The following is a 13,078-nucleotide window of genomic DNA, read 5'->3' on the forward strand; positions in this document are numbered from 1 at the left end:
ACATTTATTTTAATTCTGATTCTGATGCTTAATGTCACATTTAACCTTTAATCTAATTTGATATTTATAATTTTCCATCTGAAACAATCAGCTGAATTTATTTCACGTACAGAAAAACTGAATATTTGAAGTTTTATTTGATCCTTATGAAGTTTAAACATTTGATCACTTTTTCTTTTTCAAACTGAACCAGAATCCGTTTTAAAACGTTTAAACGTCTCCTCGTCTGATAAAATCATCTGACTCAGCAGATTCTCAGGAAACACATGGAGGAGGAGGAGGAGGAGATGGAGGAGGAGGAGATGGAGGAGGAGGAGATGGAGTAAAAAGCAGGACAGACTGAGAGTGAGCACAGATCAGCAGTCATGCAGGCGAGTTTAAAGCTGCTGTTTGTCTCTCTGATGATCATGATGATGAAGAAGAACTCGGCTGCAGCTCAGCAGGTACGGTGTCTTTACTGATTGATCGAGTTTGCAGATATTTCATGTTGATGTTGATCACATGACTTTGAGTTTAAAGACAAAAAAATTCAAATGAACTTTAAATATTTGAATGTTATTTCTTTATTTGATTAACTTTATTTAATTGTTCAACATAAACAAACATTTAACAAACATTTAACAGATAAAACTGCAGAACGCTGCACCAGAGTGCTCCAGGTCTTTTCCAGGTCTTTTCCAGGACTTTTCCAGAACCTGAGTGTTTCCTGGGTGGGTTCAGATTGAGCTGATAACCACTGCAGTCACTTCCTGTTTACACTCTGATGTTTGAATGTTTGTTTTATTTTGAAAGTTCACAGAACAGATCATGATGGTTCTGTTGGTTCTGTTTATTCTGATGTTTCTGTTTGTCCTATTGGTTCTGATGGTTCTGATGGTTCTAATTGTTCTAATTGTTCTGTTTGTCCTGTTGGTTCTGATTGTTCTGTTTGTCCTGTTTGTCCTGTTGGTTCTGATGGTTCTGATGGTTCTGATTGTTCTGTTTGTCCTGTTTGTCCTGTTGGTTCTGATGGTTCTGATTGTTCTGTTTGTCCTGTTTGTCCTGTTGGTTCTGATGGTTCTGATGGTTCTGATTGTTCTGTTTGTCCTGTTTGTCCTGTTGGTTCTGATGGTTCTGATGGTTCTGATTGTTCTGTTTGTCCTGTTTGTCCTGTTGGTTCTGATGGTTCTGATGGTTCTGATTGTTCTGTTTGTCCTGTTTGTCCTGTTGGTTCTGATTGTTCTGTCAGAACCTTTGCTCCAACTCGACGGTTCTGAGGACTCGGACGGCGTGTCACTCGTGCAGCATCAGCTTGTTGATTCCGTGTCCGTCAGGATTCAGGCAGACTCCCAGATCCCTGACCCAGGACTGCAAGTGAGGACCATGAAATTAAACTTAATGGAATTAAATGAAATAATTATTATTAACGAGCCTTTGAAGTCCTGAAAGTCATGAAATGAAACAAAGTTTGTTTTTATTAACCCGTCCTCGTGGTTCCCGTCCAGGTACTACATCCGGACCCCCAGTATGAAGCTGCCCCTCAGTGGCTGCTCCTTCGAGTGTTACAAAGAGGTGGAGGTGAGGACCTGCTGTCCCGGGTTCTGGGGTCCAGATTGTCTCGGTAAGTTCAGAACCAGAACCAGAACAAAAACTTTTTGAATTTATCCCTAAAATCATGAAATGTTTTCTGATTGGACGAAAGTCGTTTATGTACACTTTAACTGCGTGTATGACTTCCAGTATTAACGCTACATTAACGTTACATTACATTCATTGGTCCTGAACCAGAGGGGTCCTGTCTGATCTGAGGGTCTGGCTCATAAGTCAGGGGTTTAGGGGGAAAGCAGATTGGAGGTTTGGTCCCGAGGAGGTCTCCAGGTGACTCCTGTCACATGTTCAGGGTTCAGTCCTGCAGGATGCAGATCGTCCTGCAGGAACCAGAACTTCCTTCCTCGACAGATTCTCCGTCAGCAGGACAGAAATGTGCTGACAGTTACACATGGAGGACTGCTGGACTTCAAACACACAAACAGGTAGTCCTGACTCTGCCGGACTCAACTGGACTCTGCTGGACTCTGCTGGACTCTGCTGGACTCTGCCGGTCCTTATCAGACTCTGCTGGACTCTGCCAGTCTTTACTGGGCTTGTGATGACAAATAAAGGACAGTCAGATCTTTGTTCTCTGGAGTGACGGTACGATAAGAAAAGGACAGAAGAAGAAGGCTGATGGGAGGGAGGAGAACAGGAAGTGGAGGGAGGAGAACAGGAAGTGGAAGGATGATCTGTTTCCTATCAGAAAATGTTAAAACAACGCTGTCACAACGTTTTCTGACTGTTTCCTGTCGTGAATGTTTCAGAGTGTCCGGATCAGGCCGACAGACCCTGCAGCGATCGAGGAGTTTGTTCTGACGGAGCCGGAGGAAACGGAACCTGCAGCTGTCAGGTGACCGAACACACCTGGAGGTTTGATACCTCTGGACCAGGTTGTACTCATCAATGAAGAACTTCTAGTGTTCATTTAGAAAGTTCTAATGGTTCTAGTGGTCATTAAAGCCGGTTCTGGTGGTACATATCTGACTGTAGTCATCCTCAGGAGGTTCTAGTGGAACTTTACTTAACTTTTCTAGAGATCAGTGACGCACTACGTTTCTTTTAGGAGGTCTCTGCTGTGGTTCTGGATCAGCTCTGGATCAGCACCAGTCAGTTCTAGTTGCTTGGTTGTAGATTTATTTAGATTTGTGTGTGTGTGTGTGTGTGTGTGTGTGTGTGTGTGTGTGTGGTCAGGTGGGCTTTGCAGGAACTGCCTGTGAGGACTGCGCACCTGGTCGATATGGTCCCACCTGTAGCTCAGGTAACTTGGGTCACGTTGTGATGAAGTCGTCTTTGCGCTCAGGTTCAGTCCTCCTGATTCTTCTTCTGTGGTTTCAGTATGTTCATGTGTCCATGGCCTGTGTGACTCTGGTCTCAGAGGTTCTGGTTCCTGTACCTGTTTCTCTGGGTATAAAGGTCCAAACTGTGATCAAGGTCAGTCTACAGGTGATCTGTCACTTTTAACGCACCTGTCCAGTTACCTGTTATATTCTTACCTGTAATGTTAGCTGTTACTTTCACCTTTACCTGTGCTGATACTGTCATTAGAGCTACCTGTACAGTCCACCTGTTGTTCTACCTGTTTCAGAGTTACCTGAGTGTGCGGCTCTCAGCTGTCAGCAGAACTCTCGTTGTATGGAAGAAGCTCTGACGGGACACCTGGTGTGTCAGTGTCTACCTGGGTACCAGAAGTTCAGCGATCAGTGTCTGTGTGAGTCGTTCTTACCTGAGAAACAGTCACCTGACAGAAGCACCGCCTTCAGCCAGCAGCCAGCCAGGGACATGATTTCAAAGTTCACGTGACGTTGATTAAACATTATGATGTTTGTCTTCTCAGCCATAAACCCTTGTCTGCAGCGGGTCTGTCATGTCCGGGCCTCCTGCGTCCATACCGGTCCAAACCAGCACCGCTGTACCTGTAACGAGGGTTACAGCGGTGACGGACGGGTCTGCATGGCTATCGATCAGTGTCAGACTGGACAGGGAGGCTGCTCCGCTGAGTCCACGCGCTGTGTCTATGATGGGCCGGGGATGGTAAGGAAGTCCTGAGGCCAGAATCTGGGTCAGGATCTGGGTCAGGATCTGGGTCAGGGTCAGCACTAAGGGTCTGGACCTACCTCATGATCACGGCCTGTGTACCTGCTGTGTTTCAGTCTCACTGCGAGTGTCTTCCTGGTTTCCATCACCTGTCTAACGGCAGCTGCAGCCGGACGGACGTCTGTCGACCGGACTCCTGTGACAAAAACGCCAAATGTAGCACCGTGGGAACTGGACAAGTCGAGTCCGTGTCTTTATGTTTTCACTGTCCGCTCAGTATCCTCTGAACATACAGACGGTCTAACACCTGTCTCACCTGTCTGCAGGTGCACCTGCCTCCAGGGTTACCTTGGTAACGGTAAAGTTTGTTATGGGAACATCATCCAGCGTCTGAACAGCCTGAACACAGAACCTGGAGGACAGTGGAGCGGTCAGCTGAGCAACGCCATCAGTCTGTTCGGTACGACGACTTGTTCTGTTTGTTCATATATGACAAGAGTCTGTCCAAAGAAATGTATAAAGAACATATGAAGAACATACAACAAACATATAGAGAGCGTACACCAGTACGTCTGTGTTATCTGTGTGTTTTCTGATTTCAGGTTCTGTTTCGTGGTCGCTGCAGAATCTGGGTCCGTTCACTCTCTTTGTTCCAATCAATAAAGGCTTCAGAGGAACTTCAGTAAGAACCATGTCTCTTATTTTGAAACTCTCGCTTGTCCTTCCTGTCCTCTAATAGTCAAACGATAATTTAAACATTTTTAAAACACTGTGATCATGTGACCATGTGATGCTGTGATCATGTGATGCTGTCTCTGTTGATCAGGTGAAGACTCTGACAGCCGACCAATCCAAAGCTACGTACCTTTGTAAGATGCACCTGGTCGCCGGGGTGATGCCGTTTGACACACTGAAGAAAACTGACGTGTTCTACACGCTGACGGGAAAATCAGCTGAGACGGACACAACAGAGGGGGTGAGACAGGCAGAGTGGAAACACAGGCAGAAAGTCATGAGTTTATTGGTGACCTGATGACTTCTCGTGTCTCCTCGTCTCTTGCAGGACGCTCTTATGAAGATCCGTATCCATGGCAGCAGGAAAAAAGGTATGATCGCCCAGTCTGACATCATCGCGTCCAACGGGATGATTCACATCATCAACAAGCTGATGGACAGTGTTGCGGCCACAGTGGAGAGCAACGCTCAGGTGAGACAGGCGTCCTGTTTCGTCTTTTGGACTCACTCGTTTACTCGTTCATGACCTTCTTGTTTCCTCTCAGGAAAACCTGATGAAGATCGTCTCAGACTACGGGAAGTTCGACAAGTTCGAGTCTTTATTACAGGTCAGAGCTCATAAACATTTCAGATGTCTCTGCTAAGGGTCACCCTTCAGGGTTTAAAGGTCACCGTGTCTGAATGTCCAGACCATCAGGTGAAGAACGTGACAGCACCGAGGAGATTCACAGACGATGATGGAAACACTGATCAGCAGTGAAGCGCTAACTGTGTTAGCTCGGTCAGCTGTGTAGCTACCTGAACTGTCTCAGCCCGGGATGCCAGGATCCAAACCCGACTGCTGTGTTCACTGTTAGACTGGACACTGCTGGTTCAGAGGTTCTGTCGCTGTGTTCACTGTTAGACTGGACACTGCCGGTTCAGAGGTTCTGTTGCTGTGTTAACTGTTAGACTGGACACTGCTGGTTGTGTTCGGTCCTGTGATGTGAAATATTTTTTAAAAATGTAATATTTAAAGTTTTGTCTGCAGAAAACTGAGCTCGCTTCAGTCCTCGACCGGCCCGGTCCAATCACCATCTTCGCTCCCAGCAGTTCAGCCTTTGACGCTATGACTGAAGGACACCTGCAGCACCTCAGCAGCCCTGAAGTAAGAACCCTCAAAGAACCCTCAGAGAACACTTAAAGAACACTCAGAGAACCTGTGTGAAATATAATGGTCTTTGGTTCTTCAGGGTCACAACAAACTGGTGGAGCTGCTCAGGAACCACATCGTGCCGTCCACAGCGGTCAGTGTTTTATGACATCACTTCCTTGGAAAATGATTCTTCTTCCTGTTTGACGTCAGTGTTTTATGACATCACTTCTTCTGACGATAATTCTTCTTCCTGTCTTGAAGCTGGACGTCTTTAACGCCGTGTCGAGTCCCAGGATTGTGACGATGGCCAATCAGGTTCTGACAATTAATGTGACAGAAAATGTGAGTCTGTAACCGTTTATAATATTTTCTAATAAAGTTTGATTGATCTCACTTCAGTCAACACTTTGATTCGTAGTTGTATTGATGACATCACATGCGGTTACTGATTTCCTGTTTCAGGGTCAGATTTTAGTGAACGGAGCCGTCGTGTTGGAGGCGGCGGTTGAAGCTAAAAATGGACGTCTGTATGTTCTGGATGGAGTTTTGACTCCATCCTCCATCAAACCTGTGCTGCCCCACAGGTGTGACATCAACGAGACCAAAGCCATCAAGGTGAGTTAAGCCACGCCCCTGCACCTGGAACCAATCAGGAACAAGCTCAGCTTGACATGTCGTCTCTTTCAGGGTCCATGTGTCAGCTGCTCCAAACTCAAAGTGTCTCAGTGCTCATCAGGAGTCTTTACAGTAAGAAACAATATGTCTGTATGAATCATCAGAACCGAACCTGAGCAGAACCATGATAATCCGTCTCTTTATTATCAGGGAACCTCCATTTATGGATGTCTGTACATCATGCCCTTTGCCGGTTTAACTACTAATGGCTTCCCAGCAACGGGTTGCTCAGCTCTCTGCAACACGACGGTGACGGTAAGCAAACTCAAACCGGATCACAGATTAGACTCCAGCAGAACCAGCAAAACCAGCTGTGATCTGACTTACTGTCTCTGTTTGTTCAGACTCCAGCATGCTGTAAAGGTTTCTACGGTCCGGACTGCACTCCCTGTCCTGGAGGATACCTGGCGCCATGCTCTGGACGTGGTCAGGTCAGTTTTACAACGTCAACATATTTTCTGATAACACCTGACGACAGGTGAGCTACGAGGTCGAGGACGAAAGGGAGGCAGCGTATTTAAAAAGTTTTTTACACGTTCATTACATTTACATTTACATTCAGTCATTTAGTGACTTACAAAAACAGTCAGTGTACAGTGTGATGAGAACATGCAGCAATAAGTTCTGTTAGAGAATCAAGAACCAAGGTCCAGGGGTGTTGATTAGCTCAGTTGGTAGAGCATCCACCCCATGGACTCACAGCGGCCCAGGGTTCAAACCCGACCTGCGGCCCTTTGCTGCATGTCATTCCCCATCTTTCACTCTTCAGCTGTCTCTATCAAAAATAAAGCTTGAAAAAGGCCACAAAAATAATCTTAAAAAAAAGGGAACCAAGAACCAAGGTCCAGCTGTAGAGGGATGGATGTGTCATGTCCAGCTGCTAGTGTTGTAGAGGAGGTCCTCTCTGCAGAGCTGGAGGTCTTCAGGAGGTCTGTGAAGTTAGAGAGGGACGCCCCTGATCTGTAGGAACTGGTAGGACGTTCCACCAACGGGGACCAACAGACAGAAAAGTTTGGACTGTCCTGAGCGTACGGGTGGCAGAGCCAGGAGGAGGTAACATCTGTCTGTGTGAGGACGTTCAAGAACCGCAGACTGCTTTATAGTCAGCATTAGACATGTGAATTTAATGTGTGCTGCTACAGGTAGACTGTGGAGCTCCATGAGAAGCAGGGTGACATGTTGAAGAGCAGGCGAGCCACCATGTTCTGGATCATCTGAAGGAATTTCATTATGCAGGCTGGAAGCCCGTCAGGAGGACGTACAGGAATCCAGTTGAGCGATGAATACAGTCTGTATCAGGAGCTGGGTACCATGTTGTGTCAGGTAAAGCCTGACCGACCTGACCGGGCAACCAAGGCTGTTACGGGAATTTTTAAAGAAAAACTCTTGAATAAGGAGGACTGGATTCAAAGTATGAAAGTTTAAGTTGAATTTATTATTCTTGTACAAGAAGGAGCGTTTAACAGAGCAACACACACAGGGCTTACAGAGAAAAGGCTCCCTGAGGAGCTCTAACAGTTGGTTCTGTCTCGGACACCTCCCACCTGATACAGATAATGTCATAACATTCCTTTTTGGTTTTCTGCTCAGTAATGAACATTATGTATCAGAATGACCCTTCTCAGGCCTGTCTCTCACGTCCTTGTCTCTCCTGTCCTTGAACTACTCATGTCTCTCCCTGCCATCCTCAGCAAAGCACAGTACGAGAAAAACAGGAAACACACATTATATGAGTTAAAACATCTGAACCCCAGTATAATCCTAATTTTTAGAACAAAGGCGACGTGATCAGAGAAGGCTAGTTGGTCATGGATCCTGACTCCTACATTTGTCGCCACCCTGGTGGAGTGTTGATGTTGAAGTCATGGTGTATTGTAGGTTTGGCTGGGTGGAGCAGCACTTCAGTGTTTGTGAAGTTCAGCTGGAGGTGATGTTCCTTCATCCATGTGGATATGTGGAACCCATGCAGAGGCAGAGGGGTGGTCAGATGGAGCGTAGTGTCACCTGTATAGCAGTGAAGAAATGTTTCTGTTTCAGTGTTTGGACGGGATTGGAGGAAACGGATCGTGTCTCTGTGATTCACACTTCAGAGGCTCTCGCTGTCAGTACTGCTCCTCTCCCAACAAATATGGACCAAACTGTGACAGAAGTAAGTCTGAGTTGTGACATCATAGAGGTAGGTGTGATGTCATGATGGTGAAAGCTTACCTGTGTCGAACCTCACCTGTCTGTCCTCAGCCTGTCCCTGTATCCACGGACAGTGCGATAATCGTCCTGACTCAGACGGTCGGTGTAAACTGGACTCCTGTCAGACCGGTTTCACCGGTCGGTTCTGTGAGCGCAGGACGTCGGCCTGCGGCGTTCGGGCTCAGTTCTGTCACGCCCACGCAGACTGTGATTTCAGCGATGGAACTGTCAGGTGAGTTTACCTGCAGCCATCATCCTCAGGTTTGACTTCACGAGTCTAAATGAGTCATTTATTTTGCACAGCCATACTTCCTGTTTAGATGACAGGTAATCAGGTCAGGTCAGTGTACGAGGAAATCGACCCAGACTGGCTGAACCTGCAGCTCATGACTGAGCTCATGAAGTCCAGTCAAGGTCAGAGTTCATCTTCCAGACCTGCAGTCAAGGCCAACTCACACCGGAAGCGGAACGGAAGCGGAACGGTACCGCCGCGGTCACCGTAGCAAATAGAATCCAGTCTAGTCAATGAGAGCACTCACACCGGGCGCGGATCAGACGCGGATCAGACGCGGATCAGAAGCGGCTCTCCGCGCCACGGCGCGAGCTTTCCGCAGGATTTCTATTTCTTCCGCGAGCCGCGGCTAAACCTCGTAAATTTCAACAGAGCACTGCGCACCAGACAGGAAATCCGACAGAGAATCAACATAATAAACTTCCGCCCCCTTTCAAAATAAAACACAATACTCAGTTCATGTAGCTTTTTACAACTTCACATCAACGTGACGTCATGACCGGTGGCACCAGGTGATCGAAGATCGATCAAAGGGTCTCAACAAGAGACTAATTGTTTACGTGGAACAACACACAATCATTTATGACACAACAGATGCTTTTAATAATCTCCTCCACGTCGGAGAAGCAAAGTCAGCTGTTTGTTGTTGTTTTCTTTATACACTGTTTATCGCGGGGTCTCGGGTATGTCCAGGATTCTCGCGTGATCTCGTGATCTCGCGTGAATACGGCCGGCTCGCTCCGCTGCCGTTCCGCGTTCGGTGTGAGTCCCGTGTCAGTCTTCACCTCTTTGTGACCTTTGACCTCTGCCAACATGAACATGACTGTCAGCAGGCGTACAGAGAAAGTTTGGTTGGTCGTGATGCTGTCGAGGCTCAGCTGTTACCTGTGCACCAGGTGACCAGGTGAAGCCTGGACAGAGCTCGAATAATTTCAGTCTGTGTTTTCAGGTGTGTTTGTAAACCTGGTTTCCAAGGCGACGGTGTCACCTGTGTGGAGTCGGACCCGTGTGCTCCACCTCACCGAGGCGGCTGCAGCATGAATGTAAGTTGCTTCTTTAGAAAAACGTCTGATGTCTGCTGTGTCCTGACCCGTCAACACTGTATACTGCCCCCTGCAGGCCAAATGTATAAAGACAGGACCAGGTTCTCACTCCTGTCAGTGCCTGGCTGGATGGAGGGAGGACGGAGACGAGTGTCAGCCAATCAACAACTGCAATGGTCCTGACAGAGGAGGCTGCCACCCCAACGCCACCTGCATCTATGTGGGCCCCGGGCAGGTAATGTGACCCTGTGAACTGTCTCAGGTTCAGCAGAGTCTCTGCTGAGTCATTCTTTACGTGTTTAATAAACATACTCTGAAGTTTGGCACTACATTTCCCATAATGCGTTGGCTCATGAAAGCAGGAAGTCGGTGTTCTAAACCTTGTTCACATTTCATTGAATCTTGTAACACAAATATGCAGCGTGATGTGATGTGATGTGATGATATATGTATAAATATATGAGAACATATGAAGTTATGTACACATTCAATGTTCAATTTTACTTTGTATATTTTGTCACAGGTAATCAGGATTTGCTTAGTGTGTAGCCTGGGAACAATAGATGTAGTCTGAAACTGAAATAAAAGTGTCATCCACGTTCCGTGTTCTTCAAACTGACAGAGCGACTGTTCGTGTAAATCTGGGTACAAAGGAAATGGACGAATGTGTGAAGCGGTGAATCAGTGCGTGACGGCAGAGGGCGGCTGTCATTACCTTGTGAGTATAATTAACATGTTTAATTATCGGCTGATGAATCGTGACGATGAAGAAGCTGACGGAACGTTTTGTGTTCAGGCGAGTTGCCGCTTGCTGTCCTCGGGGTGGACGTGCATTTGTGATGAAAACACTGTTGGAGACGGACACATTTGTTACGGGACAGTGGAACAGGTGAGTCCTGAGCGGCCATGCTGTTGTTTGTCTGTAAAACGGTGTTTTTGTGTCTGTACTTACTTTTGATGCTTTCAGGAGCTCATGGCTCTGCCGGACGCCGGCGAGTTCTTCACATGGACAACTGTGAGTATCAGACTGGAGCTGACAAACAAAGACATGTACAACAATAAAGATCAATTCATCTTAACATGATGAAGTGTTAACAGGGAACTATACACAAGTCACCACAGCTACGTTTATTTCCATCTTTTAAAGCAGGAGTCCGGCCTGACGTGGTCTCTGGTGAACCAGAATATCACTGTCCTGGTTCCGTCCTCAGCTGCTATCGCTAAGATGTCTCCAGAGGACAAAAAGTTCTGGACCCTGAAGGGAAACCTGCTGAGTCTCATCAGGTCACATGACAGGAACTGGTTTTAACACGTCGTCATCTTTGGGTTTAGACTGAAATATAACTTTTCGTCTGTCTGTCACAGAAATCACATTATTGTCGGAAACTATCCGATATCCATCATGAGCAACAGTTCCTCTGTGACGTCACTTCTCAAGACGACGTTTCCTGTTTCAACAACCAATGAGGTGAGGGCACACACATTCTGGAACAGTTTCATTTGTTGAGGCGATGTTTGTCAAATAAATGTAAATCTGCTCATTTAAAAAGAAATCTGAGTTTTGTTTAAAGATTTGTTCTTTTGTTTCCATCAGCTGACGGCGGTTGGCGGAGCGACCATCACCACAACGAACATAGCAGCGACCAACGGACTGATCCACATCATTGATAAGGTACGAAGCTGATCCTGCTGACGCCGTCCTCGTCCGTCCTGTCTCTGACTGCTTCCTGTCTTTTTTGTCTCCAGGTTTTGGTTCCTGGCAGGAAGTTGAGTGAAGGTCTTCTGGCGACACTCGCTTTGCAGCCGGACTTCTCCCTGTTCAGATCATATCTCATTGTATGAACACGCAAACACGTGAACACGCCATCAGGCTGTGATTATCGTCTCAGCTCAAACTTTGTAACATTTGTTGACGGTCTGTATTTTTCTGTTTCGTTCAGGATTACAACCTGACAGACGAGATCGAAGAGGCGGACGAGTTCACAGTCTTCGCTCCAACAGACGCCGCCATCACGGATTACCTGAAGAAAATGTCTGCTACCGCCCTGGTAAGATGAGCTAAGCTCGTTGGCTAGTTAACCTGTGACTGTGTGTTTGTATGTTTGGTCTCCTGATGGGGAAATGTCAGCGGTTCAGTCAGGATTTCAGTTTTTTTATTACATTTTAAAAACCTCAGATCTAATTATAACGATATAAGTTGACTCCCATTATAACGTAAAGTTTGATCTACTCTAATTTTAGCATAAAACATCTTTTACATATGAAGAACTTTCTTTCCCATCATATGGCTGAGGGCGCCATGATATGACATCATTACGATTCATGACTATGGTCATGATCTGAGTGTGATAACATATAAATAAATGTAGAGACACGTTTGTGTGGACGAGCTCTGACTGCAGCTGCTGTCCTCTGAGGACGAGGATCATGTGGGTTCATTTTTAAAAAGGCATTAAAGGATTAAATTATGTAAGAAATAATGTAAATTTAATAGTTATGATCAGGACTGAAGCTGGTCAAAAGATTTAATGCAGGGAAAGAAAATAATAATAACAATAACAATAACAATAATAATAATAATAATAAGCATATATATAATATTAATATTTTAATAGCACTTTTTAGGAACTGAACATTTTTTGCATGAAGAGTAAAACATAATTTTCTGAACACAAGGGTTAAAAAATAATTGAATAAAAATATCTAAATAAAATTAATCACCACATTTATGATGAACATTTATTTACTTTAAATACATTTCTTGTATTTTCACTTTATTTTTGATATTATAGATGTATATATATGTCATGGTTTAGTGTTTCCTGTTTTATTTTGTAATTCTCCCTCTCCATGTCTTGTTGCTTCCTGGCCTTTGTGTTTCCCCTGATTGGTTTCCACACTGTCCGTCATCGTGTCTTCCTTTGTGGACTCACTGAGTGAAATGACCCGGAAGTATTAACATGTTCGTCATGTGAGAGCTGTTTGAATCCTCTAACTGTTAAAGAAAGGAGCTTCAATGCTTCCTTATCTCCTTCAGCAGAGGATACACGGAGCATCCTTTAGGAAAGGAAAGGAGGTGATGCCGCCCCACAATTCCTTGCAGCAGCAACAATCGGCGCAGGGTTCAGGTCATTCCACAACCAGAAAACATGAATGTGTTTAAACAGTGACAGCTGCAGAGAGAGCGTGTGGACATGAAACATACGTGTTGCGTGATGTCACTCTGATCATTGGTGTGTTTGTGTTGTTCCCTGTGTTCTCTGCTTTCACACCCAGAGTCCAAACTGTTTGGAACTGTGCCACCAGCGTCCTGCAGATCCTCATGAAGTTCCCGTTGCTGATTCCTCAGAGATCTTTGCCATAACTTCTAATATGTTTGGTTGTAGTGACAGGAGGTGAGCGACA

At 45.8% G+C, this 13,078-nt stretch overlaps 1 protein-coding gene across 1 annotated transcript in view; it reads left to right on the forward strand.

Moving 5' to 3' along the window:
• The first annotated feature begins 365 nt into the window (after positions 1–365).
• The window catches only part of stab2 (stabilin 2), a 38,762-nt gene continuing 26,049 nt past the window's right edge, over positions 366–13,078 (forward strand). Inside the window, exons 1-33 of the mRNA XM_027284302.1 lie at positions 366–443; positions 1,229–1,353; positions 1,485–1,600; positions 2,337–2,422; positions 2,764–2,830; positions 2,908–3,003; positions 3,158–3,280; positions 3,407–3,603; positions 3,723–3,850; positions 3,933–4,066; positions 4,209–4,288; positions 4,433–4,582; positions 4,670–4,813; positions 4,887–4,949; positions 5,372–5,488; positions 5,574–5,627; positions 5,738–5,818; positions 5,939–6,091; positions 6,164–6,223; positions 6,302–6,406; positions 6,496–6,582; positions 8,189–8,300; positions 8,390–8,570; positions 9,580–9,673; positions 9,750–9,908; positions 10,296–10,391; positions 10,470–10,562; positions 10,641–10,688; positions 10,821–10,957; positions 11,039–11,141; positions 11,268–11,345; positions 11,420–11,509; positions 11,614–11,721. Coding sequence (XP_027140103.1) covers positions 366–443; positions 1,229–1,353; positions 1,485–1,600; positions 2,337–2,422; positions 2,764–2,830; positions 2,908–3,003; positions 3,158–3,280; positions 3,407–3,603; positions 3,723–3,850; positions 3,933–4,066; positions 4,209–4,288; positions 4,433–4,582; positions 4,670–4,813; positions 4,887–4,949; positions 5,372–5,488; positions 5,574–5,627; positions 5,738–5,818; positions 5,939–6,091; positions 6,164–6,223; positions 6,302–6,406; positions 6,496–6,582; positions 8,189–8,300; positions 8,390–8,570; positions 9,580–9,673; positions 9,750–9,908; positions 10,296–10,391; positions 10,470–10,562; positions 10,641–10,688; positions 10,821–10,957; positions 11,039–11,141; positions 11,268–11,345; positions 11,420–11,509; positions 11,614–11,721 — 3,543 coding nt within the window. The remainder of the gene's footprint in view (positions 444–1,228; positions 1,354–1,484; positions 1,601–2,336; positions 2,423–2,763; positions 2,831–2,907; positions 3,004–3,157; positions 3,281–3,406; positions 3,604–3,722; positions 3,851–3,932; positions 4,067–4,208; positions 4,289–4,432; positions 4,583–4,669; positions 4,814–4,886; positions 4,950–5,371; positions 5,489–5,573; positions 5,628–5,737; positions 5,819–5,938; positions 6,092–6,163; positions 6,224–6,301; positions 6,407–6,495; positions 6,583–8,188; positions 8,301–8,389; positions 8,571–9,579; positions 9,674–9,749; positions 9,909–10,295; positions 10,392–10,469; positions 10,563–10,640; positions 10,689–10,820; positions 10,958–11,038; positions 11,142–11,267; positions 11,346–11,419; positions 11,510–11,613; positions 11,722–13,078) is intronic.

The sequence above is a fragment of the Larimichthys crocea genome, chromosome XI (genome assembly GCF_000972845.2).
Source record: "Larimichthys crocea isolate SSNF chromosome XI, L_crocea_2.0, whole genome shotgun sequence".
Lineage (NCBI taxonomy): Eukaryota > Metazoa > Chordata > Actinopteri > Sciaenidae > Larimichthys > Larimichthys crocea.